The sequence below is a fragment of the Larus michahellis genome, chromosome 1 (genome assembly GCF_964199755.1).
Source record: "Larus michahellis chromosome 1, bLarMic1.1, whole genome shotgun sequence".
NCBI lineage: Eukaryota > Metazoa > Chordata > Aves > Charadriiformes > Laridae > Larus > Larus michahellis.
In genome coordinates this window covers 221,835,940-221,863,662 of record NC_133896.1, presented here as the reverse complement: position 1 = coordinate 221,863,662, position 27,723 = coordinate 221,835,940, and the positions used below count along the sequence as shown (strand labels likewise).

The 27,723-nt window shown below is 40.0% G+C and overlaps 1 protein-coding gene across 46 annotated transcripts in view; it reads right to left on the bottom strand.

The window, feature by feature from the left end:
- Positions 1-27,723, bottom strand: part of DLG2 (discs large MAGUK scaffold protein 2) — a 1,061,709-nt gene that overhangs the window by 419,206 nt on the left and 614,780 nt on the right. For 25 of the 46 annotated variants that reach the window (XM_074572431.1, XM_074572417.1, XM_074572420.1 and 22 more), the window contains one exon: positions 11,393-11,446. In XM_074572431.1, the coding sequence (XP_074428532.1) occupies positions 11,393-11,446 (54 nt within the window). Of the gene's footprint in view, positions 1-964; positions 1,025-11,392; positions 11,447-27,723 lie in introns of all 46 variants that reach the window. The other 21 variants (XM_074572424.1, XM_074572415.1, XM_074572416.1 and 18 more) reach the window with 1 other exon arrangement.

Sequence of the window (27,723 nt, the reverse complement as noted above, 5' to 3'; positions counted from 1 at the left end):
GATCCAGGGCCAGCTACTGGATGGACTGGAGGGATTCACAGAGGGGGTGTGTGTGCATGTGTTGGTACATGCAAAGGGGTCTGTATGAGCAGCTGGAGAGGGCTTGCAGCCTCTAGAGCTTGCACACACAGGCGCCAGCAGCTGGGACAGCAAGGATCTGGGGCCAGCTCTACTGAGTTGACCAAGTGTCTAAATCCATCTACCAGCAGTTTTCACACTGTTCATATGTGTATATACATACATATGGGGGAGGGGGACAGAATGAGGCCATTGGTGGGGCTTTTCTTGTGTGAGTGCTGACTGCATCTGTGTGGTTCTGTTCAGCCATGCGCATACTCGTATACGTGTCCTGTTCCTGTATGTGCTAACCGGGAACACAGCCTCAGCCTTGCTACCGGTTGGACGTTGCAGCATGGAGTCACTGCAGCCTTGCCTCTATCAGGCTACCAAATCCAGGAACCCTCTAACATATTGTAATAATTCTTGCACATGCATTGCAAATATAGTATTTTTTACTACCACAGACTACAACACAATGCAAGGTTAAACTGAGAAAAAGATTTAACTTTGCAGGCTTGTGTTCATTGCTATGTACCTCCTATTTTCACCAAAGCAGAAAGATTAAAAATGTGACAGGGAAAGCTATTTTCATAATCTTTTTGAGCCATTCTTCACTGAGAATTGGCAGGGAAAGAAAAATGGCTATAAGAGACCTGGAAATAAGAAACTGCGCTCAAAGTGTATATGATGGCAAACTACATAAAATGTTAAAGCTTTAACATTCATAAAGCAGGGGAATGCCTGCAAAATATAAACTAACTACATTTTAGGTACAGAAAAAAAACCAATGTGGAACTCAAGAATTGGGTAGAAAGTAAAGTATCGTCTATTTTCTCCAATAGGTCTGCATACAGAGATAAGGTTCATTGAGACATGTCACTGAAATGGGGGTGCCCAGACCAACCTGTCTTATTGATGAGACCAGTCTCCCAAAGTCATGAGAATGGCTCCTGGACATTGGTCCCTATTTTGAAAGAAAGATGAACATCTTTCAACAATGTCAAGGTATGTGAAAAAATTTTCCATAAAATAGAATATATTTGTGTCCTTCTACATGGAAATCAAATTGCTGGAGAACGGAAGAGGAGCACTTCTCTGACATTTTACAAACAAACTTCAAAGTAATACACAGTGCCTCAAAAAAAGAAATGAAACACTATTGAAAGCACCAGCTGCAAATTACATTTGTCCTCCTCTGGGGGAATGAGAAGAGGTCACGCGGACAGTTGGAGACTTTTACAATTTATAGAGTAAGAGAGAGCACTATTAAGATAACAGCAATCTGCTTCTACTAAAGAGAACGATGATGGTGAAATCAGAGTGATTAATCAGCCTTGTACACTACACGTTATTTGAAAAATTACTATAGCTCAATAGTTTCAAGATAAACCCGATGTGCTATGCTCACCTTTCTATCACCTTTGCAAAGTCTTAAGTCCTGAATTTGGACATTATACAAGATTAATTTTGTTATGGCCACACTACTGCCCAATTAAGCTGTGTAAAGAATGAAACAAACACACTTGCCAAAATCCAATAAAGTGAAGTTTTCTGCCGAGCTAACATCAAACATCACATATTCAGCACGCATAATTTATGACTAAAAAGAATCCAAATTTTTAAACTGTTGCCATCTTTATGCAGAACAATTAACAAGCACAAATCACTTGACAGCTGATTGAATATGTTAATGTAAAATACAAAAAAAATGCACTTCAGTTGTCATTTCTTTTTATTAATAATCTCCACAAAGTGGAAATTTATCTTATGTAGGCATCTGTACTTTCTATTACCCTCAAACTAAGTCAATCTTCTATGGAAAATTATGAGAGCTGGGATTTTTAAGATCAGGAAAACAGATATTATCTGTGGTATATTTGGGTTAGCTACTATATGAAGAAAGCTAGGTCATCTAAACACTGATTAAAAATATAATTTACCATTGAGGCTGATTCACCAGATCACTGCATTAAAAGTAGCATGGGTTTTTATTATGTAAACTGTGGATTAGAAATGAGTCACATTCCAAAACAGTCAACACTCACAAATTGCAACAGCAGGGGCTTTGCTTCAGAACATTTCCTGAAACTGTGCTGAAGGTGTGCTGGTTTTACAGCATGGGTCAAGCTAATCCCTGTCTAACAATGGGGGAAAATGAGAAAGAATTTAAATGGTTAATTTTGCATTTTTATTAAAGCGAAATCCTGTTCATTCAGATTTATTTGTATTGCTGTAGGAAAAGAATAGGAACACACTGCAGCTATCCTAAAATTTTTAAAAAGTTAACATAAATAATGTGAAAAAACCCTCCTATAAAAACTGCAGTGGATAATGTTAAGAGCAATACATAAAAGATTATAAGGGAAGGAAATCTTTTCTATCCAATGTTATTACTAATGTCGCGTTATGTACTGCCAGGGTAACAACAACTTTGCCTTGGCTGAACTTTAAGAGGTAGTTTGCAAAGCAAAACATCAATCAATTCTAGACATAAAAAATAAATATCCTTAAAATTACAAAGAAGGTTTCTCATAAAATAAATTTCAGATATATCTCATCTTAAAGGACTGAAGCATCATAGAAATTAAGCCCTTCCATTTCCAATAAGACATGAAACCAATATTTTTCTTTTCCACTTTTCATCAAAATTAGTTTTCTCTTCAATACTGAGCAGTTACTTTCTCTTTACTTCTTAGGTAATCCAAGGTCAAAGGAATATGTCTGTCTGACAGCAGCACTCTAAATTTTGCCTAACTGATGTCCGAAGTCCTCCAAATGAAAGTCTTATGGATCGGGGAAGCTCTTTCTTCCTTTTGTATAATTAAAACTATTAAGATAATGACATCTGGGCTAACTCTTCTTTCACTTTTGAAAACAGCTTTCAGTTAAGTTCTACACCTTTGCTAATACAGTGAAATCTACCTGCAAGTGCCATTGTCTCAAATCACAAAGAAATTAAGTCTATAGATAAGTAATTATTCACTTGTACTCTTTATGCTATGTTTCCAAATTCATTTCAGAACTGCGACTTCATGACAAAGTAATTCAGAATAAAGCTATCGCTGTGGAAAAATAGTCTTGTGTACTTGAAGATCTTTATCAACATCTTAATTTTATATCCCAATTAAGCCTTTTATGCAAAAGAATAAAAACTAAAAGGAACAGAAATATTTATGGAAGACAATAGGTTTGATGGCTTAAGACCATGGATTGTGTTATTAAAGCATATCTTCAAGAGGTTATGTTAGCCACTGGATCCTTGCAAACCCACAGGCCCTACTGATTTTAGCTTACTGCTACAAAATCCAGTAATGTTAACTGTGGGTCTGTAGTGTAATATATCAAAAATGACACAAAAGCAAAAGCTAATTCAAGGCTAGGAAGAGCAAGACAAAAACAAATTTGAACTACATGTAATTTAGGTCAGTTCGGGCCATGCAATGCTAGGCTGCCTCAAATCTCCAAGTGCTTCAAACAACTCTAACAGACATGCTCTGCATTCTGCGGCACAGAGCAACCTCATGGACAAATTCTCTTATACGAATTAAAAATGAAGTATAGCTGGGCACAGAAGAGGGGTATGTACATACACTCCCACACCCACAAAAGCATATGTGATACTTCTCAGAGCGATAAAAATGACTGATAGAGCAGGGCCTTGCTGGCTTCTCCACGGTAAGGGCTGCAAGGAGAAGAGTGGCCCAACAAGAACAGACTTTGCAAAAGCAAAGCACGGTACCTCTTTTGGGGGGCTTATTTCTATGTCAGCCAAAGGACCGACTGCCTGATAGTAGGTAGAGGGTATCGAGAGTCCTGTTGTAGAGTTTAGTTTTTTGTCAGAAAGTCTGCTTCATAAACTCCAGTGTGCGAACTAAAGACTGGCAAATGCAAGGAATTTGCTTCTCAAGCACACCCGTGATCTGGTCTAAAATGCTAAACTACATGCACTCTAAGTAGACCAAATCCAAAAAGTATGAGGCATTACACATTTTCTCTGCTGTGTCCGCCTGAAGCAGAGGGACACAGACAAATGCATGATGTGCCCTCTTTGCAGTTCAATAAACTCCTCTCTTCCATTCTGCTAATGACAAATGAAAGAACTTCTGGACTGAATCTAGAGGCCAGGGTTATTCACAGGCAATTGAAAATGGAAAGTATTATAATTTTGCAGAATAGAACTGTGAAGGAGTAATTAGATACGTGACCAAGAATTGCTCTTACTTTCTGACTTGACAGGATGTTGATATTTCTACCTACATCCAGAAACAATGAAGGTTTTCTTCTGATTTTTTATGTAATATGACATGTAGCACTCAAATCTGCAAAGTAGTGCTCGTTCCTGAGGAATAGAAAAGAAATGCCCCCAAATCTCCAAGTTATTTTACTTTAAAGAGTTGCTTTTTCCCCTAGTTAAAAATTATGTCTTTGATGATACTTAAATATTCAAAACTGCATCTGGAATCTAAAAGAGAAACACAGTAAAAACAATTACATTTGTACTTCAACATCACTTTGGCCCCTTTTGTAAAGATGTTTCTTTCTGAAATAGCATATTTTGTAAGAAAAGGTTTGAAATATATTGATTTTCCAGTAGAAAACCCATGGATATGAAATAGAGGCAAAATAAATCAGATTCATAAGATCCATTCTGTATTTTTGTCTTGGGTTTTGAACAGCAACAACAAATTGTTCTGCTATCCATCATACTAAAATCCATTTAAGTCGTCAGATGGCAGGATGAAGATTTTTCTGGTTTTGCAAGTTTAAGGGGAGTTGTTTTATCTTAGTTCATTAGTCTTGTGTTCTGTAGCACCTTTTTCACTGATGATCTCAAAATGTTTTATAAACATGATTCAAATCAATCTTGTCAATACTGCTATTATAAAAGAAAAATCTCTTATCCCACTGCAGAAACGATGACACGCAGAACACAGGAGTGTTTGCCAGGGCAAACAACATTGCTGCATACGATTCAAGGGCCAAAACAGAGAAGCCAAGCCAATGCAGAACTAAAAAACTAGCACTGAGGTCTACCAGATTTAGCTTTTCCATTGTAATCCACATTAACTGACAGACTGAAAGATGAGTGTAAAAAACAAACAAACAAACAAAACTGGTGTTTAACAATCTGGAAAACACAAGAGTCATTCGAGATAGTAAGAGGTGCAATCCGACTTTCAAGACTATGATCAAACTAATTAAGAAAGAAGCAACAAATTTGTTCTGAAGAGAAGTCAACAGGAAAATAGATATATATACTCATGTCAATATTTTTATATATTTTAATACACTCGTTGATAAAAAAATCCCAACTCCCTATTTTTGTGAAAATTTAGATCCTACCCTTTTAGCCAAAAATTTATTTTTAATGCTCTATTACCACTGTCTTCAAAAATGCGCTCGTCATAGCTATATATGACATTTAATATTCATTATGTAATGACACATGACTTATGCTTTACTGTAGAAATATATAAGGCCACCTCCTTATATGTGAGAAAAAGAAGAAGAAAAAGAAGAAAAAGAATTTGGAAGAACAATGGGAGACTGAAGAAATACAAGGAATTCATTGGCACCAAAAGGAGAATAAAGTAAATATGCCTTAGAGCTTATCACTGTGACAAGGCGGGGAGAGGAAGAGAACAACCACGGTACCCGAGTGAACTTATATTAACGTTTAGTTGAAGTGAAAGGAAAACGAAATTCCATCATGAAATAAATAGGAAGGTTCCTATCAATTTCTGAAAGTGATGCAGCAAAGCCAGCCTTATAGCTACTTTCAACTAACTATACAGTGGTTTGGAATCTAAAAAAGAAATAAATAAGGCTTATTCTGTGCAACAGAGAAACTGAGATGATTCATATGTTATTAAATTAATGCTTCTCATTATACAAAAAGATCTAAAATTTACAGCCAAAGAATAGAGAACAAATAAACACCCACAAATGTTTAATTGTGCTTAAAATGCCACAGAATAATTCGTTTTGTACTATTGAAGCTTCCTATCAAATTTATTCCCACGTCCAAAGCTTGGTAAGCCAGTTTTCAAGCCACTGAACCTAGAAACAGAGCTAATTAACTGTTTCTTCTGTTATTCACTATAGGCCCAAATTATAAGAAATAACATACAGTATAATAGAATAAGGCCTTTTCTTTTATCTCATTTAAGAAAAGCACACTGGTGAAAAACAGTCCCTCACAGGATGGTTTTTTTTTTCCAAACTATTGAGTTGAAAGGTTTGAAGAATGTCAACAGTACCAAAAGGTTTAATTACATGAATTTAAATCATTGCAATGTTAATGAGACAAATCACGCAGTTTACCAGTTGTATACCAACTGTAAAAAGGAAATTTCACTCTGGTGGACCAGTGGAAACATTACATTTGGAAATGCTTTGTGAATACATCTTTGTCAGTGACATGGACAGAGGCATTGAGTGCACCCTCAGCAAGTTTGCCGACGACACCAAGCTGTGTGGGGCGGCTGACACGGTGGAGGGAAGGGATGACATCCAGAGGGACCTTGACAGGCTGGAGAGGTGGGCCCATGCCAACTTCAGGAAGTTCAACAAGACCAAGTGCAGGGTCCTCCATCTGGGTCGGGGCAATCCCAAGCACCAATATAGGCTGGGCAGTGACTGGCTTGAGAGCAGCCCTGAAGAAAAGGACTTGGGGGTGCTGGTGGACGAGAGGCTCAACATGAGCCGTCAGTGCACACTAGCAGCCTAGACAGCCAATCGTATCCTGGACTGCACCAGGAGAAGTGTGGGCAGCAGGTTGAGGGAGGTGATTCTCCCCCTCTACTCCACTCTCATGAGACCCCACCTGGAGTACTGCGTCCAATTCTGGAGCCCCTACTACAAGAAAGATATGGACGTGCTGGAACACATCCAGAGAAGGGCCACAAGGATGCTCAGAGGGCTGGAGCACCCCTCTTATGAGGACAGACTGAGAGAGTTAGGGTTGTTCAGTCTGGAGAAAAGAAGGCTCCGAGGAGACCTTATAGTGGCCTACCAGTATCTTAAGGGGGCCTACAAAAAAGCTGGTGAGGGACTGTTTAGGATGTTGGGTAATGGTAGGACTAGAGGGAATGGATTAAAACTAGAGATGGGTCGATTCAGACTGGACATTAGGAAGAAGTTCTTCCCCACGAGGGTGGTGAGACACTGGAACAGGTTGCCCAGAGAGGTGGTGGAAGCCCCATCCCTGGAAGTTTTTAAGGCCAGGCTGGACGAGGCTCTGAGCCGCCTGGTCTAGTGGGAGGTGTCCCTGCCCATGGCAGGGGGGTGGGAACTAGATGGTCTTTGAGGTCCCTTCCAACCCTGACAATTCTATGATTCTATGATTCTATGCTGATCATTGCTTGAGGCCCCCTTCCTCTGAAAACACTCCAGAATTTTTGGAGGAAGATGGCAGAGAGGATGAACAGAGCTGTTATTGACATGGAAATGCATCAAAGGTACATTGCGTAAAACAAAACAATGAGACAGGTTTTTGGGCCGCTGAGCCAACAGCTAAACGAAATCACAAGAATTCTCCATCTGGTATGTAAAAACACTAAAAATAGCCTGATCTTACTTAGGGGTAATTTCTACATGGCATGAAATGGATTACTTAACTTTGTTATGGTAAATACAATGAAAATTACAATTATTGAAGAAAAACATAGATTTTAATAAAATTAATTTTTTTTTTTTTTTTTTAAGTAGCAATTTTTTGCAAAAACATGAGTGGACAGCACTAACCGGTTGTCATGAAAAGCATCTTAAAAAAACCCAACTGTCAGAAATCAAAAACTAATATGTCAAAAATGTTAATGATATTTATCACTTGCACATATATCCACTTGCCTTTGAATTTTATTCAACAAGTTAATTTAGAAATGGTACTCAGATTTGTGGAATTCACGTTCAAATGAAAGAATTAAAGGATGAGCATCTAAGATTAGAGAAAAAAGGATACGAGAAAAAGAACGTGATCATAGGAAACATGGTCCAACTGGTAACCTCTAAAAATTTCTGCCTGTTCCTTCCGTAGGAGGCTTCCTGGACTCCACATGTGCTTTGAGGTTTGACAACAGGAGCTGAATAGCAGGGATCTTAGATGACTCTGTTCCTAAAAATCAGCACTTCTGGGTGTTTTAGACACACTGCAGTTATGAGAGAGGATCAGCTACTCTGTGCTCACTTACATAATGGATGCTTTTAGCTTTGGACAGAAAATATCATAATTTAAGCTGGCTTCTCTGATCCATAAAACAATTTGTCCCTGTAGTGTTAGATGGCTTTTCATGGTAACTAAAACAGAATACCTTTCAGAAGCTTTAATAACTAGCCAGGTAACTTTAAGGATACGTAAACATTCACCAGGGATGTCCCTAGGCATTTACAGTCTTCCTCCAGGCATGTCTGGAAGTCCTGACAGTGGTGAAAAGATAGGTGCTTGACTCACATTCACGTTTCAAAATAATAATTAAATCTAGCTCTCTGTTATCTCTCTGAATGGACCTGTCTGAAAAAAACCCACATTTTAGGACCTATCTGTTAAATTGTATTTCCTGTGAGTTGAATGATATTACGATGGCCGCATTATCATACACTTAGCACATCCGGTTTTGGCAGATTTTCTTCTACCTTTCCAAATATTTGAGAGGCAAAACCCCACTAACACCCCCACGGTGTTATAGGCCCCACACGGTACTATAGGCGGTACTAGGTCTGACTGGGACAGTTTTCTTCCCAGTAGGCTGGATGATGCTATCCTTCGATTTGTGACCTTGAAGACCACCAAGGCTTGTCCTTCTTCCCATTTTGCCCTTCCTCTCCCAACAGCAAGTAGGCTGGGGGTGAGTAAAATGTTGGGAGAAGACCCAGCCAGGACAGCTGACCCCAACTGACCAAAGGGATATTCAACACCATATGACATCATGCTCAGCAATAAAAGCTCGGGAAAGGAGAAGGAAGGGGGGGGACATTCATGGTTATGGCGTTTGTCTTAAAAAGTAAATGCTACACATAATGAAGCCTTGCTTTCTACAAAGTGGCTGAACATCTGCCTGCCAATGGGAAGTAGTAAATGAATTCCTTATTCTGTTTTGCCTGTACATGCAGCTTTTGCTTTCCCTGTTTAACTGTCATTACCTCAATACACCACTCTTCTTGCCTTCCTTCTATTTTCTCCCTGAACCACAGGAAAAAGGAGTGAGAAGAATGTTTGGCTATTGGCCAGAGTCGACCCACTGCATGCTGTCCGTAAACCTGTTTCTGAAAGGACGACTGGGCCAGGAGGGGATGCGCACACAAGCAAACATGCATCTGGCCCAGTGACTACGGCACCTTCCCAGCAGAGGAAATACCATAAAATGAAACCAAACCAAACTAAACTGAAGTAGTCCTGGGAGCAGGAAGGAAAAGACCACTCTCCTACCACACTCTCCCAAATATTAGGTTGGAGGAAGAGGTCATTTGTCCATATGTTTGTCTGTCTGACTCATTTTGGAGAATGTTCAAGCATACAAATCCTGATCAGAAAGAAATGCCTGTTTTTAAAGCAAAGACTGTACGTCCTGTGGGGCACTGTGTTGGCCTGGGCTCAGCAGATATGCTTCACCTTGACATCTCTTACTGGCTAGTCTAAATTAGTCCCTTTTCGGTAGTACTGCTGTGTCCCATATCTAAGAGACACAACTCTTCCCATGCACCAGGTAAGAGCAAGGTGACTAATTCACAATTGTCTATTTTTACAACAAGCACCTTCTGTTTATTTATTTAGTTCACATCATGTGTTGGAGACTGAAACAGCCCACAGGCACTTTTCAGTCTACTGTCAATATTTCTCTTGAATGTGTTTGGTCATTTGTCCTTTTTTTTTTTTTTAAGAGAAAAGAACAGTAGTATAAAAGTGGTATGAAAGTGTATAAGTATTGATAGACTGTGCTATGGGAATAAATCATATTGATTGAACATCTTGTCACTGCTGTAATTGCATCTGTATTTAGGAATTCTAACACCGTAGCTGCAGAGTGTCCTGGGCACAGGTCCAGCGCTGGAAATGAGAACTGGGGCTCACAATGTCCCTCTTGGTAGACCTAGAGAACACTAAGTGTAAAATGTCTCATTAAAACAGAAGAAAAGCCAGGCCTATTGAAAGTGAGAACAGAGTAGGTGGTTCTGATGTTAGGAAGCAAAACTGAGACTTAGAAATGATAGGAAGCCTTTTAAGAAAGCCGAATGCAAATGAACAGAGAAATTTTATTTAACTTTTCCATCCATCCCAATGGTTGAAATTCCCAACAAGGGATTTAATTCTCTTCTGCTTTACAGCGGTGTCATTCTTCTAAATTGCTCTTGGCTGTGATCTTTACATGTGCTCTGCACAACAATTTCTGAGTTTTATGAATTGTCAGAAATGAACAAGCAGGCCAGGACAAACCCTACTAAACTTCCTCATCAATAGTCCAGCAATATGATTGGTGTAGGTGGATAAATAATTAGGCTTATGCATTGGTATCATAAGAAACAGATGTGGACAAAACACAACAGATAAGAGACATTAACTAAGAGCTTTAAAAAGATAACTAAGAATATGCAAGGAGAAGGATTAGATACTGGCTGGCTGGCTTTGTGCTACTTGCTTTTCTTGCCTCCCGTCATTTAAGCCTGTTACTCTCTTTACTACGTATTCACTTCGTCTTTCTCTGTGTCCTTTATCTTCAACTATAGTTGCTTTTGCAGTCTAAAATGACAGTGATGTCAAATGCTTGTAGAATAGCATATCTTTTAAACTCTAGCAAAAACATGCATTTATTTTAGGGTAAAATTATTTTTTCTAGAAGTCATAAAAATGAAGAGACGTTAACAAGAAAACATGAAGTCAGCTAGTTTGTGCTGTTATTTATCATGAACAGCTTTCATCTACAACAGAAAAATAGACAAATGAAGAGCTGTTTGCACCGTTCTAACATTACAGTGTGCATCTAGATGTCTTCTTAATAAGCTAGGAAGGTGCATGCTTCTCTAAAAGGAAATATTCATACTTTATGTTACTGGTAAGGAGGAAAGGCTTAATGAAATCCCAGGTTTTTTTTTCGAAGAAAGGCTAGTTTTAGTAAGTTACAGTTCATGTGTTGAAGTCTAAACTACAAATTATATACTATAATTCACCTGAGTGCAATTATCATTCCTGATTTCTTCTTCTAGAAAAGATTAACCACATAATTGTAAAAGACACGATTAATTGCAAGATTTGTTTATAACTTCTACGCAATACTGAACAGAATTTCTGTGGGAAAATAAACAAATTCTATATATTATTAAAAAAATTAATACTTACATAAGGGATTGTGTCCAAGGTGTCTGTGTTGACAATTATAGGGGCAGGGCTTGCCTGAAAAGGAAAAAAAAGAAAAAGAAAAAAGAAATTTAAAAATATGAAATTCATAAATATTGAAATGCCCAAAATGATACATTAAATTAAAAGTCTAAAAGCCTCTCTTCCCATTGAATTCACATTGCACAACAGTATGTAACTTTGGGTACTGTTCAATCAATTAAGGATGAAGGAAATAGATTCTCAGCCTCCAAATCAGAGTTCACTGTGGTCTGTCTTTTCAATTTCATTAGGCTCTGGATCACATCCTGAATATATAATAACTAGTCATTATTTTTTTAGTAGAACTATGAGAAACATGATGTATTCAACTTACAGTTAGGGGACCTTGGGGGAGAGGGTTTCAGCTTCCCTTACCTTACAAGACCACTTTTTGTGTTTGAGCAAAAGCAAGATGATCAACTGATCTTTACAGAGGATAAACACCAACATTTTATGTTTACACTACTTATCTGTATGTAGTATGTGTATATGCACATACACTGTGATATTTATGTCAAAGCTATATATTCTGCATGGTTCATATGCACTCAGCTGATGTTCAGTTTGAAATATAGACCCAGTTTAGAAAGATTTGTGAATCTATAAAGCTGACGATCCTGATCTTTACTTTAGTGATGAAATCTATATCCAGGGTAGTTTCCAGCCACCTGAAATGCCCTAACCTCTTCCTCCTCCCACACTGGGGCTCAGCAGTGGTGACCCAAGGCCGAGCTCTGATTCAACGCAGTTGCATAATCACAGAACCATAGAATGATTCAAGTTGGAAGGGACCTTAAAGATCACCCAGTTCCAACCCCCCTGCCCTGGGCAGGGACACCTCCCACTAGACCAGGCTGCTCAAAGCCCCATCCAGCTTGAACCCCTCCAAGGATGGGGCAGCCACAACTTCTCTGGGCAACCTGTGCCAGTGTCTCACCACCCTTACAGCAAGGAATTTCTTCCTAATATCTAATCTAAGTCTCCCCTCTTTCAGTTTAAAACTGTTACCCCTCATCCTATTGCTACACTCCTTCATAAAGAGTCCCTCCCCATCTCTTCTATAGGCCCCCTTTAGGTACTGGAAAGGGCTATAAGGTCTCCCTGGAGCCTTCTCTTCTCCAGGCTGAACAACCCCAGTTCTCTCAGCCTGTCTTCACAGGAGAGGTACTCCAGCCCTCGGATCATCTTTGTGGTTCAGATGTGGCTCAGACTCTGGAGAAAAATACAGAGCTGTGAGGAAGTGTAGAGTCGAGCCACACACCATAAGCAAAATGTCAGACAGAGGCAGGACTGCTGAGATGGGACTGGTAATAGCTCAAGGACTCGGGAGGAGAAGGATCAACATGTATTCCACGTAGTACAAAAAGTGCTGGAGGGCACCCCTTCTCTGCCTGACTGATGCCCACTTGGTCAGCAAAGACTCTTCAGGCATTGTATTGGGCCGGTGAACATACTAATGCTTAGCATAGTAACTCATTTGTTCTATTTCTCTACATTATGTATTAGGCAATGAATGACTTTCTGTACTTTAAAATTGTATAGACTCAAGAGTCTCTTTGTGCATGGCAGGGATGATTGCAGCACTACTGAAAACACTGATCATGTTTCTATGGTCAAATATTCACTGGAGGATTTCAAAACCTAAGTAACATAACCTGAATTAAGAATGTAACATTAGTGCAGCAATGGGAATGCTTTAAGAATATCATGGTTTCTTTCCAATTTTGGTGATTGTAAGATAATTCTGAGTTCAGGGAAACTGTATATTACTGCACAACAGCCACTGATGATTAATGCCATAATTTCTATACATCTGTGTAACCTGTGAATAAAAAAAAAATTAAAAAAAATGAAATGCATACAATTTAGTGTGTATACGTTTCATCGCATGTATCAGTTATCATAGTAAGGTACAGTTTAATATTAAAATGCTTAGTATGTGAAAAGATATTATACACCCATACCCATTTATTCATGTTGTGCCTTATTCATGTTGTGCCCTATAATATTGGGCACTTTGGAGTGATAGATAAAAGCTGAAGGCCATTTGATTATAATATTTTCAGCTTTAGGCATACGGAATTATTTATAACTGCATTATCACTCAAGGTTAAACAAAGGATTTCCTTTGTAGATTCGTAGTTTTTACTTACGTTAATATTTATCTCCGTACACTTAAATACTGCTACCTTTGTTACAGGAAGAAAAAAAATCTTTTTTTTTTTACAGTATTCTGTTGTCTCTACCAAATTTTGCCTTTCGTTGATTTTATCTTCTTTTGTATATTGTCATAACGTCTAGTCCCAAATATAAAGTTTGCAATCTTCAGAATGAAAGTATCTTTCCACTGATTTTAGAAACAATATCTAGTAAAATAACAAACATCTTTCAGAAGTCATTTTCCAAAGCATTCTCATACTATCACCAATTGCTTCTAACTCATTGAGGAACAAAGCCTTATACCCGTATCAGATTTTCCTGAAGTAAAGCTAAAGAGATTTCTCAATCAGAAACTAGTAATTGTGGGAACACTATAAAAAATAATATTATGGGGACTTGGAATTTCTTTTGAAAACGCAGTTATTCCCTTACTTCCTCAACCAAGCATAAGCAGAACCTGCACATCCTTCACACTCTCCGTTGTAGTTGTTTTCAGAAGGACTTTCACAGCCTTGCCGGATGCCTGTTACAGTGCTATACCACCCACACTGAGAAAAGTTTCCTCTTAGATCTAGTCAGAATTTTCCTTAATGCAACTTGTGCCTATTGCCTCATTCTTCTCCTGAGAGGAGTTTGGCTTTGTCTGCTCTCTAACCATCCCCTAGATGGTTGAAGACAGCAGTTAGATCCTTCCCACAGCCTCTTCTCTCCAGGTTGAACAAACTGAGCTCTCCCAGCCTTTTCTTGTATGTTCTGTGCACCAGACCCCACACTGTTTTACGCACCACCATCCTTGCACCGCCATCTTGGTTATCCTTCACCCAACACACTTTGGCATACTGGGGAACCTAGAACTGGACACAGTACTCCCAATGCAGTCTCACAGGTGATGAGTAGATGTCCCTCAAACTGGCACCTGGGCTGTTATTAGTGCAGGCCAGTTGTCTACAAGCCTTCACCATTGCAAGGGCACATGGCTGACTCCTGCACAACTTGTTCGCCACTCTGCAAAGCTGCTGCCTAACCGCACTGTGCCTGGCTGGGACAGCTGCATTTTTTATTCTGTCCAGGTGCAGGAACTCCTGCCTCTTGTCATTGAACTTTGTGAAGTTCCTCTCAGCCCATTTCTCCTGCCTATTGAGATCCCTCTGGCCAGCAGCTGCCCAGTGAATCATCTGCTCTTCCCAGCCTGGTGTTATCTAAAACCTTGCTGACAATGCACTCTATCTGATCATTCTGGTTATTAATGAAGATGTTAAACAGCATTAGCACCAGCATCAAGTCTGTAGAAACAAGTAACTTGCCATCAGTTACTGGACTTTGAATTGCTGACCACTACTCTTTGAGCCTGGTGGTCTAGCCAGTGTCCCGCTCATCATCTAGTACGTCCATCCATTCACTGTCTCTGTCATTTGGCTGCAAGAATTGGAATTTGTGCCGAAAGCCTTGCTAAAATCAAGGCAAATGACACCTACTGATTTCCCCTCATCCACAGAGCTAGTCATCTCATCACAGAAAGCTGTCAGGTTGCCAAGGCACAATTTTCCCTTTGTAAATCGATCTGCCTCTTTGTAATCACCTCCCTCTGTCCTTCATGAGTCTTGACAAGGCTTCCTGAAGGCACCTACCAGGTTGTTTCCATTTGTTAGCTTCCTACCTAATCCTAACCCCCAGGTTCTCACTTGGCCCCTCACCCCTTCCACAGCAAAAGTCTGAGTATTTAAGCTGCTCCCTTGAATAGCGTGATCCTTCCCTGCCCAGCCTTCCTACAGAGCCTGTAAAGAATCGGCTTTCAAGCAACAGTATCTTTCAGGGTTGATTTTAACACAGTGCTTACTGTATTCCTTACTGATTGGAATACTTGAACTTCAAACAGATGATTTGCAGCTACTGAGGTATTCACCCTGGTCAGACAGATGAGCATGAGAAAATTCACAGAGCAATAGTTTCAGATGGGTGTAGTGACTATAACCATTCACTCACAACTAAGATCATCAGTGTGTTTCCCTTTTCCTTTCCTCCTATTCCTATCTGTGCATGTGTATGTGCGTGTGCATGTGTGGGACAGCAAGTCTGTGGGGTTATATGGGGTTTATTTTTTTTTCTATTTTTTTTTTTCTTTTTTACTGGGAAAACGGATTTAATACAACCATTTTGCTTCAGTCTCTCTAACATATGGTAATTTGAAGAACACTGACAGCCTGAGCTACAACATTCCATTTAAGTGCAGGAAATGGAGCTGATTTTATTAGTTGTGTCCTGTTTGTAGCTCATGCTTTAAAGAAAAGCAGGAGACTTTAATCATGCAGAGTTGAGAAGACAGTTTGCAACCACTGGAGAGAGCACTAAATATAGTGCTAGCCATGGAGTACACAGTAGCATCAAAATAGTCCTGTAATCACAGTGACGTTACTCAAGGGATAGGTCAAGAGAAGATCGGTAGCAACAGGGAGTCAGAAGGATTTTACCTTCCAGGATGATGTGTCTATATCTATGCTGACTTAAAACCACGTCACATGCATTGATTCACCAAATTCCTGACAAAGATGCCCAGATATCTGCGCACTTCTTATAGAGAACACTGACAAATCTGTCATAGCAGTTCATCAGCTCATCAAGAATATTTCCAATTGCGCATAAATTAAGAAAAGCACACAAAAAAATTCTAGATTCTCTCGAGAATTTCTGCCTACTGTGCTGTGTCTTCGAGAAAGCTCTGCCTCTTATTCGTCACACTCTATACCCACACATATATAAACTATCTAAGTTTGAGACTGCAGGAGGAGAAGAAATGGCATTTTGGAAGATAAAGATAACGACTTTATTTTTAGCTCTGTCCTTTGACCTGCTCTGCAGTCTTAAACAAGACATTTAATTACTCTTTACCTAGATTTTCCCAGCTATAAAACAACTCTAGCAAAACTGGCTTAATTTGGTCAAAGTTTGAAGAGACACGACGGTTGGCAAGAACTAAATAATCTATCTATACGTAGGGAGTTTTAAAATTTTACATGTCTAATTGCTTAACTTGCAGGATGAATTCAAATCAATAGTAATTAGTTCATGAGAGAGACAGCCTTTTCTTAAGCCAGGTAGCATACAGAGGGCTCCCAGACACTGCAATCAGATTTTAAAGATGGGAAGAGCCTTTGAGAACATATTCACAATTCTGCAGCTTCAAAATAAATCCAAACCAATCACCAAAAGAGGGAATTTTACTGAGTTGGAGGGGAGTGGAGTGGACTCCACACCACTGAGTGGAGTAATCCTGTTTTCCCCATTCCTCATGCACTTTCCTTTCTGTTCTAAGCCTTACGTATATATTGAGTATTATATTATGCGGACAATGGACCATGTGGGCTGTCAGCCTTATAACTACTGCTCCCCGCACAGACCTTTTCCCTGCCCTTGACTAGAAGCAGCGCCGTCAGCTGAGCCATCACTGTGCTTTGAAGAAAAGACATCACACTGACAGCTGCAGTGACAGATTGGCATAGCTGGGACAAAACTTGAATAGCTTTGGGGGGGAAAAAAGGAGGAAGATTTTTTTTTTTCCTTCTTTTTAAAGGACTTGAGCACAACAGGCTTTGCTTCCACAAATATATATGAGGTTGTTTTGCTTGCAGCGAGTCAGGCAGTCTAGTTGCTTTTCCACCAAAAGCACAACTTAAAAGGAAGATACAGTGAGAGCACTTGAAGCCAGCAGAAAGAGAACAAAAAGGCACACGGTCTAGCTCATGAACATTTACGCTGCTACCAAATTCCCTACAAGTGTATGACATGACTCATACCTCTCAGACAAGATGAACTTTCCTTCCACCACGAGTCCTTGTGGACTGCTTTTACTTAACAGCATTAACAGTTTTATAGACTACCCATATTATATTGAATTTCATCCTTTTTGGAGCATTCATAACTCTTTGTTTCAATTGTTCTTACTCTGCAGTGCTGTGTTCAACACCAGACCACGAAACTGCTTGCATAGACATTCGGTAACTATTTTATAAATAATGAGCACAGCACATTACTTCTTAACCAGAAAACGCTAAAACAAGTATATGATCATTTTGAAACTATCCACCTACATTTATTCCTGGCTGTGATTTTAATTTAACTGAGAACTCTCAATTTCTTGCTTTCCTGCTAAGGAATCACCACCGTTATCTACATTATTACATTTAAGTAAAGTCAAAACAAAGAGGTGGTGAAATTTACAGTAGTACAACAGGGTATGTATTACCATTTAAAAAGTAAGTGGAGTTGTCAGTGGCTTATTACCATCTTTTGAAGACATTTGGATCTGTAGGTCAGACTTAAGGTCTCATCTTTCCAGGTAGCCATCCCTAAATTCTAAACCACTCTCTGGAATATTCAGTTGCAGTTTTATTTTACTTCAAGATGTTAGCATTTTGTGTCTTAATAATACGAAGTGGAGCAGCCCCTATATTCATACATGAATAGAGCACGCTGCATCTCTCAGATATAACGTGTCAGACTGTTTGAGGCCTTAAGAAGGTAACGCTGAATTAGTTTAAATTAATTTCATAATTTCAAAAGTTTCCTTTCACAACTGCAAGAAATAGGTTTACATTGACACACAATGGCAGGAAAGATTAAATGATAATTTAGATGTCATAACAGTAATTCTCTGGCATGCTATGAGGCCTCAGGATCACAGAACACGCAGAACCTTTTGTCGTATTTACCATTGAATTACAAACTGTAAGAATAAGAAGGAGAAAAAGTCATTTGCTTGTTATTAAACAGAAAATATAAAAGACAGGGAGCCTCTTCGAACATCTAAAGAATGACTTTTCGGCAAACAATCCTACCGCTACTTAGAGACATAAAACAGAAGTCAAAAGCAGCTTTGCTTGCAGGCTGCAGCTGTCAAGAATAGAAGAAAAATGCCTCAAAAAATCCTCAAGACCTTTCCTTACACATATAGTGCAACCTCATAAAAATCCATTTAAGTTAAAGGTAAACAGTGTCTTTCAAAGAAGGTGGCTTTATTTCTGGGCTTGGGGTTTTGCGTTGGTTTTTACTTAATCTGTAGGAATAACTTCCTTTTTAAAATTGTCATAGCTGTGGCATTATTTAAACAAAAAATAATTTAGACCTAAGGAAAACCTAACATTTCTGTGTGGATCCACAGGCTGACAGGGAGAATGGCAAGAAAGCACCTACTTTACAGTCGTTGAAGTTTCTGATATCAGCAGTTTGAATTAGCAATTATTAACATAATGTTAACTTGTTGCCCAATATCAGATTCAGTGAAGGACACAGAAATGTCAATGAGAAAAGTTCTATAGAGAACGAGGTATAATTATGGCACATCTAAATTTCCAGTGAAGATATTATTCAACTAAATGTTATTACACATTAAATTTTGAGGGGATAACCTTCCTATCGCTAGACAGGGTGGATCCATCTGTCTCATTCTGGGATGCCAAATGCCATACTAAGACTCACTCAAGAGGTCCTTTTATCACATCTCTACTGACTCACAAAAGAAATTGATGCAAAGTGTCGTACACCAGTGCTTTAGCTTTGCACAGAAATTTAGGCCTAAATCCTCTTTTAAGATATACCACTTCAGCATGTGTTCACGGCCTTCTGAAAATTAATGGGCCATAACATTCAGTTATAGAATCATAGAATCATTCAGGTTGGAAAATACCCTTGGGATCATCAAGTCCAACTATCAGCCCTACTCTACAAAGTTCTCCCCTACACCATATCCCTTAAGACCATATCTAAACGACTCTTAAACATATTCAGGGATGGTGACTCCATCGCTTGTTCTGTCTTGTTCTATCGCTAATTACCTGTGAGAAGAGACCAGCACCAACCTCTCTACAGCGTCCTTTCAAGTAGCTGTAGAGGGTGATGAGGTCTCCCCTCAGCCTGCGCTTCCTCAAACTAAACAGTCCCAGCTCCTTCAATCGTTCCTCATCAGATTTATTCTCCAGGCCCTTCACCGGCTTCGTTGCCCTCCTCTGCACTCGCTCCAGCACCTCGAGATCTCTCTCATATTGAGGTGCCCAAAACTGGACACAATACTCCAGGTGTGGCCTCACCAGTGCTGAGTACAGGGGGACAATCACCTCCCTCCTCCTGCTGGTCACACTATTTCTAACACAAGCCAGGATGCCATTGGCCCTCTTGGCCACCTGGGCACACTGCTGGCTCATATTCAGCCGCTTGTCAATTAGAACCCCCAGGTCCTTTTCTGCCAGGCAGCTCTCCAGCCACACTGCCCCAAGCCTGTAACGATGCGTGGGGTTGTTGTGGCCCAAGTGCAGGACCCGGCACTTGGCCTTGTTGAAGCTTATACCGTTAGCATTGGCCCATCGGTCCAATCTAGCCAAGTCTCTCTGTGGAGCCTCCCTATCCTCATGCAGATCAACACTCCCGCTTAGCTTCGTGTCATCTGCAAACTTGCTGATGATACACCCTATGTCCTTATCAGGGTCATCAATAAAGATGTTGAACAGAAATGGTCCCAACACCGAGCCCTGAGGGACACCACTTGTGACCGGCCGCCAGCTGGATTTAACTCCATTGACCACCACTCTTTGGGACCGCCCATCCAGCCAGTGCTTGATCCAGCAGATCGTATGCTCATCCAGGCCATGAGCAGCCGGTTTTTCCATGAGAATTCTATGGGGAACAGTGTCAAATGCTTTTTAAAAGTCTAGGTAGACAATGTCCACAGCCTTTCCCTCGTCCAATAATGGGGTCATCTTGTCATAGAAGGAGATCAGGTTCGTCAGGCAGGACCTGCCTTTCATAAACCCATGCTGACTAGGCCTGATCCCCTGCTTGTCCGTTATATGAGTTGTAATGGCACTCAAGATGATCTGCTCCATGACCTTCCCTGCTACCGAGGGCAGACTGACAGGTCTACAGTTTCCCGGATCCTCCTTTCTCCCTTTTTTGTAGGTGGGATGCTACATTTGCTACCCTCCAGTCCATTGGGACCTCCCCAGTTATCCATGACTTCAGGTAAAGGTCTTATTCCATAGGTCTCTGCTCTGAGCTCTGATCTGATTTCCACTGGGCTTCAGAACTTTCTCCAAAGCCTGTGTCAAAGCACATCTCTTAAGAAAATAAGAGCTTTAACCAATCCAGGCAATGCCAATTTCAAGTTTGTTCTTAAGTCTGGGTATGGAAACTTTAGAATCAAGAATAAAAATAGAAATACATTCCATATTGTCTTATTTTAAGTGTGTTATCTTCAAAACTCTGACATCTGATATGTATATATTTTTTTTCAGATTTTATACCATTCGTAACAATTTTATAAAAAGATGAAATATTTGAAAAATCTTGCCACTAAAATCAATAATAATGGAAAGACATACTGCAAAAATAAAGTGTTATGGAGTGATGCTACTGAAAACCTAAGAGCTAAGGTAACTTACTTTATACTATGAAATTACTGAAACCGGTTACATCTTCCACTTTAAACATTCTGCTATATCTATCAGATCTACAAATTTTGGGTGAAAGTCCCTGCATAACTGAAGTTAAAACATTGATCTGCTTCAATAGAGGCAAAATTTAAGCTAATATGTTTCTACTCAATATTAGTTTTGTTTTTCTCCTTGCAGAATTTATAAAGTGTGCATGCATTTAGCCAGCAAAGCAATAATGAGCAAAAATAATTTAGAACTAATTAAACAAATTAATATTCTGCTTTCAGATTGTTTTGTATCTTATTTTTAAAGCACGTTAGCTAAATATCCAGAAATTAAAAATGGCAAATGCTGTCATTGACTTGAGCATTCCCATTTTTTCCTAAACATTAACAATTTAAGATTTCTACAGTTTGCCTGAGCATGAGCTTCATTAGCTATGGATTGGTGCAGACTTTTTATAAAACAGTGTAAACCTCAAGAAGAGCTGCACACAAAAAGAACAGGAAAGTCATCTCAAATAGCTGTCAAGTGCTTTTAACCTGAAAATATATTAATTTATTGTGTTATTTAGGAGAATAGACTACTTCATACATTTATATAAAAATATTTTTTCACTGCAACTGAGTTTTAAATTCTACAGAAACAAGGCAAGTCTGTACGTATGTATATATACAAAACCCTATATACATACAAACATACACACAACATGTACACACATAAACTCAAACACAGACTAGGACAAAAGCATTTTTCAGGCGTCCTGTTTGACCTGGCTCCATGCTACAAGTGCGTGGTTCAGCCTTGATGGGCACAAAGAAAAAACTCCTTCCAGAGAAAAGAAAACAAAACCAAAGCAAAACCACAGCCATTCTGTCCCTTTTTTTTTTTTTTTTTTTTTTTTTTTCCTTTTTCCACAAGTAAAAGCTGCATCACCCAGGGCATGGCTTTTACTTTTAAAATCATGGCACACCAAGCTCACAAAGCAGATACTCAGTATCTTATTCTGCTACGTTTTTACAGCTTGGAGTACCTTCAGGTTGAGTGTCACATATATTCCTGCGTGGAAACTTTTACAACCAGCCCCCACAGCACAGAAACAAATGGACTAAAAATTACAACGCAGATGAAGACAACAAAAAAAAGTGAATGTAAAACTAAACGTGAATTAGAGAAATTACTTTAACAGAATTCAGTGCTTACTCAGAAAGTTTATCAGAACACAAATTCCGAAGAACCAAACACCTACTTTCAGGAACTAATCAATTACATCGAGCCCAGAAATACTGGAATCAGTGCCAAAGAGCACTTACCTCTGCTTGGCAAGAGCAGTGGTGATCAAGATTTACTGGTGCTACAGCTAAAACTCTCCGTAGAGAGGAAAGAGTAAGAAATACAGAAGAAAGCGTATTTAGAGTTTTAGAAAGGTTCTCAGGTATAACAGAAGTAGCAAAATCACTGTTGATCCTGGTTCAATGCTGAAGTCACCAGGAGAAGAGCCAAGGGTTCCTGTGGTTCATAAAATGCAGCAACTTAACTCACTGATTCTGGCTAAGAATGTATAGGATCAAAGCTATTTTGCCAAATGCTTTGACATAATGAATGCATATTTAACAGTATTTAGGAAGAACTTAAAGATTTAAACTTGATTTTGAATATGTGCAACAAAATCAAAGTCAAACTGGGCTGTTCTGTAGCAAAGAGGGTTTTGATTTTTATGTCAGTAGAAGTAAACTTCTAATGTCCTCTGGAAAAGTTTTAATTGATGTCCCAGAGTGTCCCTTCGTGTCCCAGAATCACTACGTGATTATTAAAATTAACAAAAGAATTCCAAATATATCGCTTGCCGACAGCTTGTTTCAAACCTTAAATCATTGCAGGCTGACTGCACTCACAGTACGTTATTTCATAAGACAAGAAACATCGGTGTATAAAGTGAAGTTATGCAGGGTTCAGGGCAAGTCAGGCATTTTACAAGGTTTTGCCTCACGTGGCATAAAATGCATTTCTCAATGGAGATGCACTGTTACATAAATTACAAGTATTTAGTATGTTACTATAGGGCTTGCCAACCATTTTTAATCTCAGGTTTCTCACTGAAATCCTTCTACCTGAGAGACTGGGTGCTCTGTGGGTGATTTGCAGGACAGTGCATGCTAAAACTGCTACTTTTCTGTAATTTTACAGGTTGCAGCACCCAGCAGGAACGTCACAGGCTGCTGAGCTTAGCAAGGACTCTCCTCATGAATCCATGTAATACCATCTGATTTGACTGAAAAAAAAAGAATGTTTCCTTTAGGATGATGCAATTTTGTTTAGATTGGTAGATGGTGGAAACACCATCTGTGGCATCGGGTGCCATTTGGTGCCATTGGGCACCAAAAAGTGCCATTTTATTTTAGTCCTTAGGACCAATTTCCCTCATAATTTAAAAAGGTCAATAGAAGGAAAAAAAGGTCCTATTTCCAGTCTTTGTGTCTTGTTGTACCTTCATCTCCTACACTGAAGTGCCTCTTTTAAGGAATAAACCCTGCTTGTATTATTCTGCTTGAGAGGTGGTCCTGTGCAAACCTCATGAAGTTCAACAAGGCCAAGTGCAAGGTCTGGTACCTGGGTCACAACAAACCCCAGCACAAATACAGGGTGGGCAGAGAATGTACTGAAAGTAGCCCTGAGGAGAAGGACTTGGGGTGTCAGTTGATGAGAAGCTCAGCATGAGCCGGCAATGTGCTCTAACAGACAGAAAGCCAACCGCATCCCGGGAAGTTTCAAAAGCAGCGTGGCCAGCAGGTCGAGGGAGGGGATTCTGCCCCTCTACTCCGCTCTGGTGAGACCCCACCTGCAGTGCTACCTCCAGCTCTGGGGCCCTCAGCACAGGAAAGACATGGACCTGTTGGAGCAGGTCCAGAGTAGGACCATGAAGATGCTCAGAAGGCTGAAGCACCTCTCCTATGAGGACAGGCTGAGAGAGCTGGGGTTGTTCAGCCTGGAGAAGAGAAGGCTCTGGGGAGACCTTATTGTGGTTTTTCAGTACCTAAAGGGGGCCTACAGGAAAGGTGGGGAGGGACCCTTTATCAGGGAGTGTAGCTAAAGGATTAGGAGTAATGGTTTTAAACTGAAAGAGGGAAGATTTAGGTTAGACGTTAGGAAGAAATTCTTTGCTGTGAGGGTGGTGAGCCCCTGGCCCAGGTTGCCCAGAGAAGCTGTGGCTGCCCCATCCCTGGAGGGGTTCAAGGCCAGGCTGGACGGGGCTTGGAGCAGCCTGGGCTGGTGGGAGGTGTCCCTGCCCAGGGCAGGGGGTGGCACTGGATGATCTTTAAGGTCCCTTCCAATCCGAACCATTCTGTGATTCTATGATTATACCTGCCTTCCACCTTGTACTGGGCACAAACCGCCAGGTTTTGGGAGCGAGGGGCTGCAGGTGCCTCTGTGAGGAGAGGCCGGGGCTGCCCCATGACAGACACAGCCGGTTCCAGCCGGTTCCACGACAGACCCACCTCAGGGCACGGCTCAGCCAATCAGCAAAGCTGGTGGCGCCTCTGAACCACCAATCAGGAGTGAGTTGCAGCTCTGGTTGTCCATGGTGGAGCGGGTAAGGCCCTGAGGGGACTGCAGGCCATGGAGGGCCCGTGCTGGAGCAGAAGAGACAAGTAAGAAGGAAGGAGCATTGGAAGGAGAGTGAGGAACGAGGAGGGGCAGAGAGAAACCACCACACCCCGACCTCAGCTCCGACCCCCTGTGCCGCCTGACGGACCGAGTGTGGGCAGCAATGGTAACCAGGGGCCGGAGAGGTGTCTGGAGTGAATCCGAGCTTGGGAAAGAGGTGTTTTTCCCTTAGTGTTAGTTTAACTCTTTACCTTCTTTGTCTGTCAATACTCAATTCAATAATGAAATGTTTATGTTAATTGGCAGTAAAGTTAAATTCCCCAAGTCAAGTCTGCTTTGCCTGCAACACACCTCTTCCTCTGAAGTTTCACTGTAAAAAAGATATTTGTTCAGTATCTTTTATATATTCATCCTATTTTCTGATAAATCTACAAGCCATGTATTGGAGGTGAAACTGCAACAGTGGAAGAAACTAAAAGAACAAGGTCTTCAGTTATAAAAGAAAATGTTGACTTGGTAGCAGAGGCAACAAAGAGAAAGTGGAAGCAGTACTGCAGCCACAAGGGAAGTTAAGTTATTATGTAAAAATAGAAACACATAAAGTACCAACTGATTATTGTTCATAGAGGAGCTTTTCACAGAGAGGGAAAGCTACACCATCTTCTGCTAACATAGAGTCTATTAAGATGCTATTGCTGTCAAGCTCTTAATTCTTAGAAATAGCATTTACCAAAAAATTTCAAAACACAAAATCAACGCAACATGACAGGTTTGTAGAATAATGAAACCATGTAAAGGGACCGAACTTGAGATGAGTAGTACCAGTGCCACAAAACCAGCTCTACTATATGTCATCACTTAAGTAAAGAAAACACCTGGGGCCACCGTAAGTCTGAGAAACACCAACAACATGACTGAAGGGTACAGCAAGACCAACAGACTCAAAGAACTCGTACAGGACCTTAAAAATACACCTCATTTAAACAAAATTATAAGCCTAGAAAACAAAATGAAGGCAATTCCTGGCAAGAAATAATCAAGAGAAAAGCATCCTTGTGAACCTGACAAAATTAGATCAAGGGTGCAAACAGGCGGGTCAATTCTAAAAAGACAGCCTTAAGAAGTTAGACTGAAAAAAAATTGAGGAAATGTAAAAAAAAAAATTCTTTGCTGTTATGAATGATGCTGAGAAACACTTAAAATCAGGAAAATTATACTTGCCCGTTTCTCAACAAATATTTTGCTATTTTCAACGTGGGAATATTTTTCAATTTCATGCCAAGGGCAGGCAAGCAGATTTTATACACTGATGCAATAGTGTGGTAATTTCATCAAACTAGAGTATAATCTCCCTAGAGGAGTGCTAGAAGACCTATTGCCTGAGTCTCTTTGTAGAAACTAAGTCTAAGCACTAAAACACATACTGTAGGCAGTACTCAGATTCTGGCAGATGGGCAACATGACCTGAGAGGTCTTTCCTCATCGTTACATTTTAACATTCTGTCATTTCTGAACAGTGTTGTTTTGGCTGGGATTGGATGCAGAAACACTGAGTACAAAGTCATTATCTTAAACCGAATTAAAATAGATGGGGGCAATTTTAACAGTGACATCTAGCAGCAAGTAAGAAGGCATTTTTTACTGATGAGGCAGTCGCAAAAAGTAACACAAGGCACAACTTTGAAATATTCTTATATTATAGGATATCTTTTAATTACTGATTTCAAGACATACTTTCTGCTGTGTAAGACACAAAAATACAGGACGCTACTATTCATATACATTAATAACAGTGACGTGGACACGACTAGGAGCATTCTGCACTCTCTGGATTTACTGTGTGAATATGTATAACTAAAAGCTACTTATGCCACAAAGTGAAACAACCTTCCTTGTACACAGAGACAACATTGACCTCTCACTGTCACTGTATTGAACAATGAATGTAACAATCACAGAGACATAAAACGTAAAAACTGTCGGAACTGATCTACCAAGATTGATAGGATGGGCTGCAAATCAATTAGAGGAACTTCAAATGTCACAAGAACCTTTCATGCATTTACATGATCCCCCAAAACACTGAAACATTAAGTGGTTCATAACGCCAAGACAGCCTCTTCCTACAATAATAAAAATAAAAATAACAATAATAATAAGCAGCTCCTGGATGTCTGTCTCTGATATAATGGTGTTTTGTTTCTCTGTTTTTAATGCAAAAGCTCCAGGAGAGGACTTTCAGAAACAAGCTTTGATTACGGTTAGGAAGGAAAAAGAAAACATTTCCTGGCAAAGAATTAGTAGTGGAAGCTATGTGCTACACATCAGGTGATAAGAAAGAACACCTGGAAAAGGACTAAGCATAGCATCTAGAAACACAAAAGGAGCTGGCTGCTTAAGGCAGGATGTAGGTAGAACATAGGCATCCAAATCCAAGAAGGCAGTCCTCAAAATATTCAGCTGTAAGAACTTAGATTTCCTTTGTGCCTGTACAACAGTGCTTCAACCTCAAAAACAACTCAGCTTCTATCTCATCTATCTCATCTCAGCATCTATCTCATCTCATGCAACTGACATTCAGACACGGGGCAGCCTTTACCAATGCACCCTTTGGACAGATCCAGTCTCCTCCTACCCTGCCTTTTTAGGCACCAATTCCACCCTCCAAATGAAATGGAAAATTGCCAACATATCCCCCTTATCCAGTAAACCATGATGCCTGGCAGAAATATCATCTTTACCATTCTCAGCCTGTTGTAAATCCTGACTTTCGCCATAGGACGTCTGGGGAAAATTAACACCTACTCTGATGGTCCTTTCCAAAAGCTAACCAACTTCACAGGCAGGTGCACCAATTCTGAGCACTAACATATAAAAACCCCACTGCAGACCTGACCCTGATACTAAATAAATGTTTGGTTGGGAGGACAAGAAATGGGAACATCGCGTGCTTCAGAGGAACAGGAGAAAAATGACATAGAAAATATTACAGCAAGAAGAACGCAGAATCTGCGGGAGGCACCAGTTTTTTTAGGGCAGCTGTAACAAGGAGAAATCAAGAGACTCCAAAGTTAAAGTCAGCCCATCCTTCACAGGCTACTATAT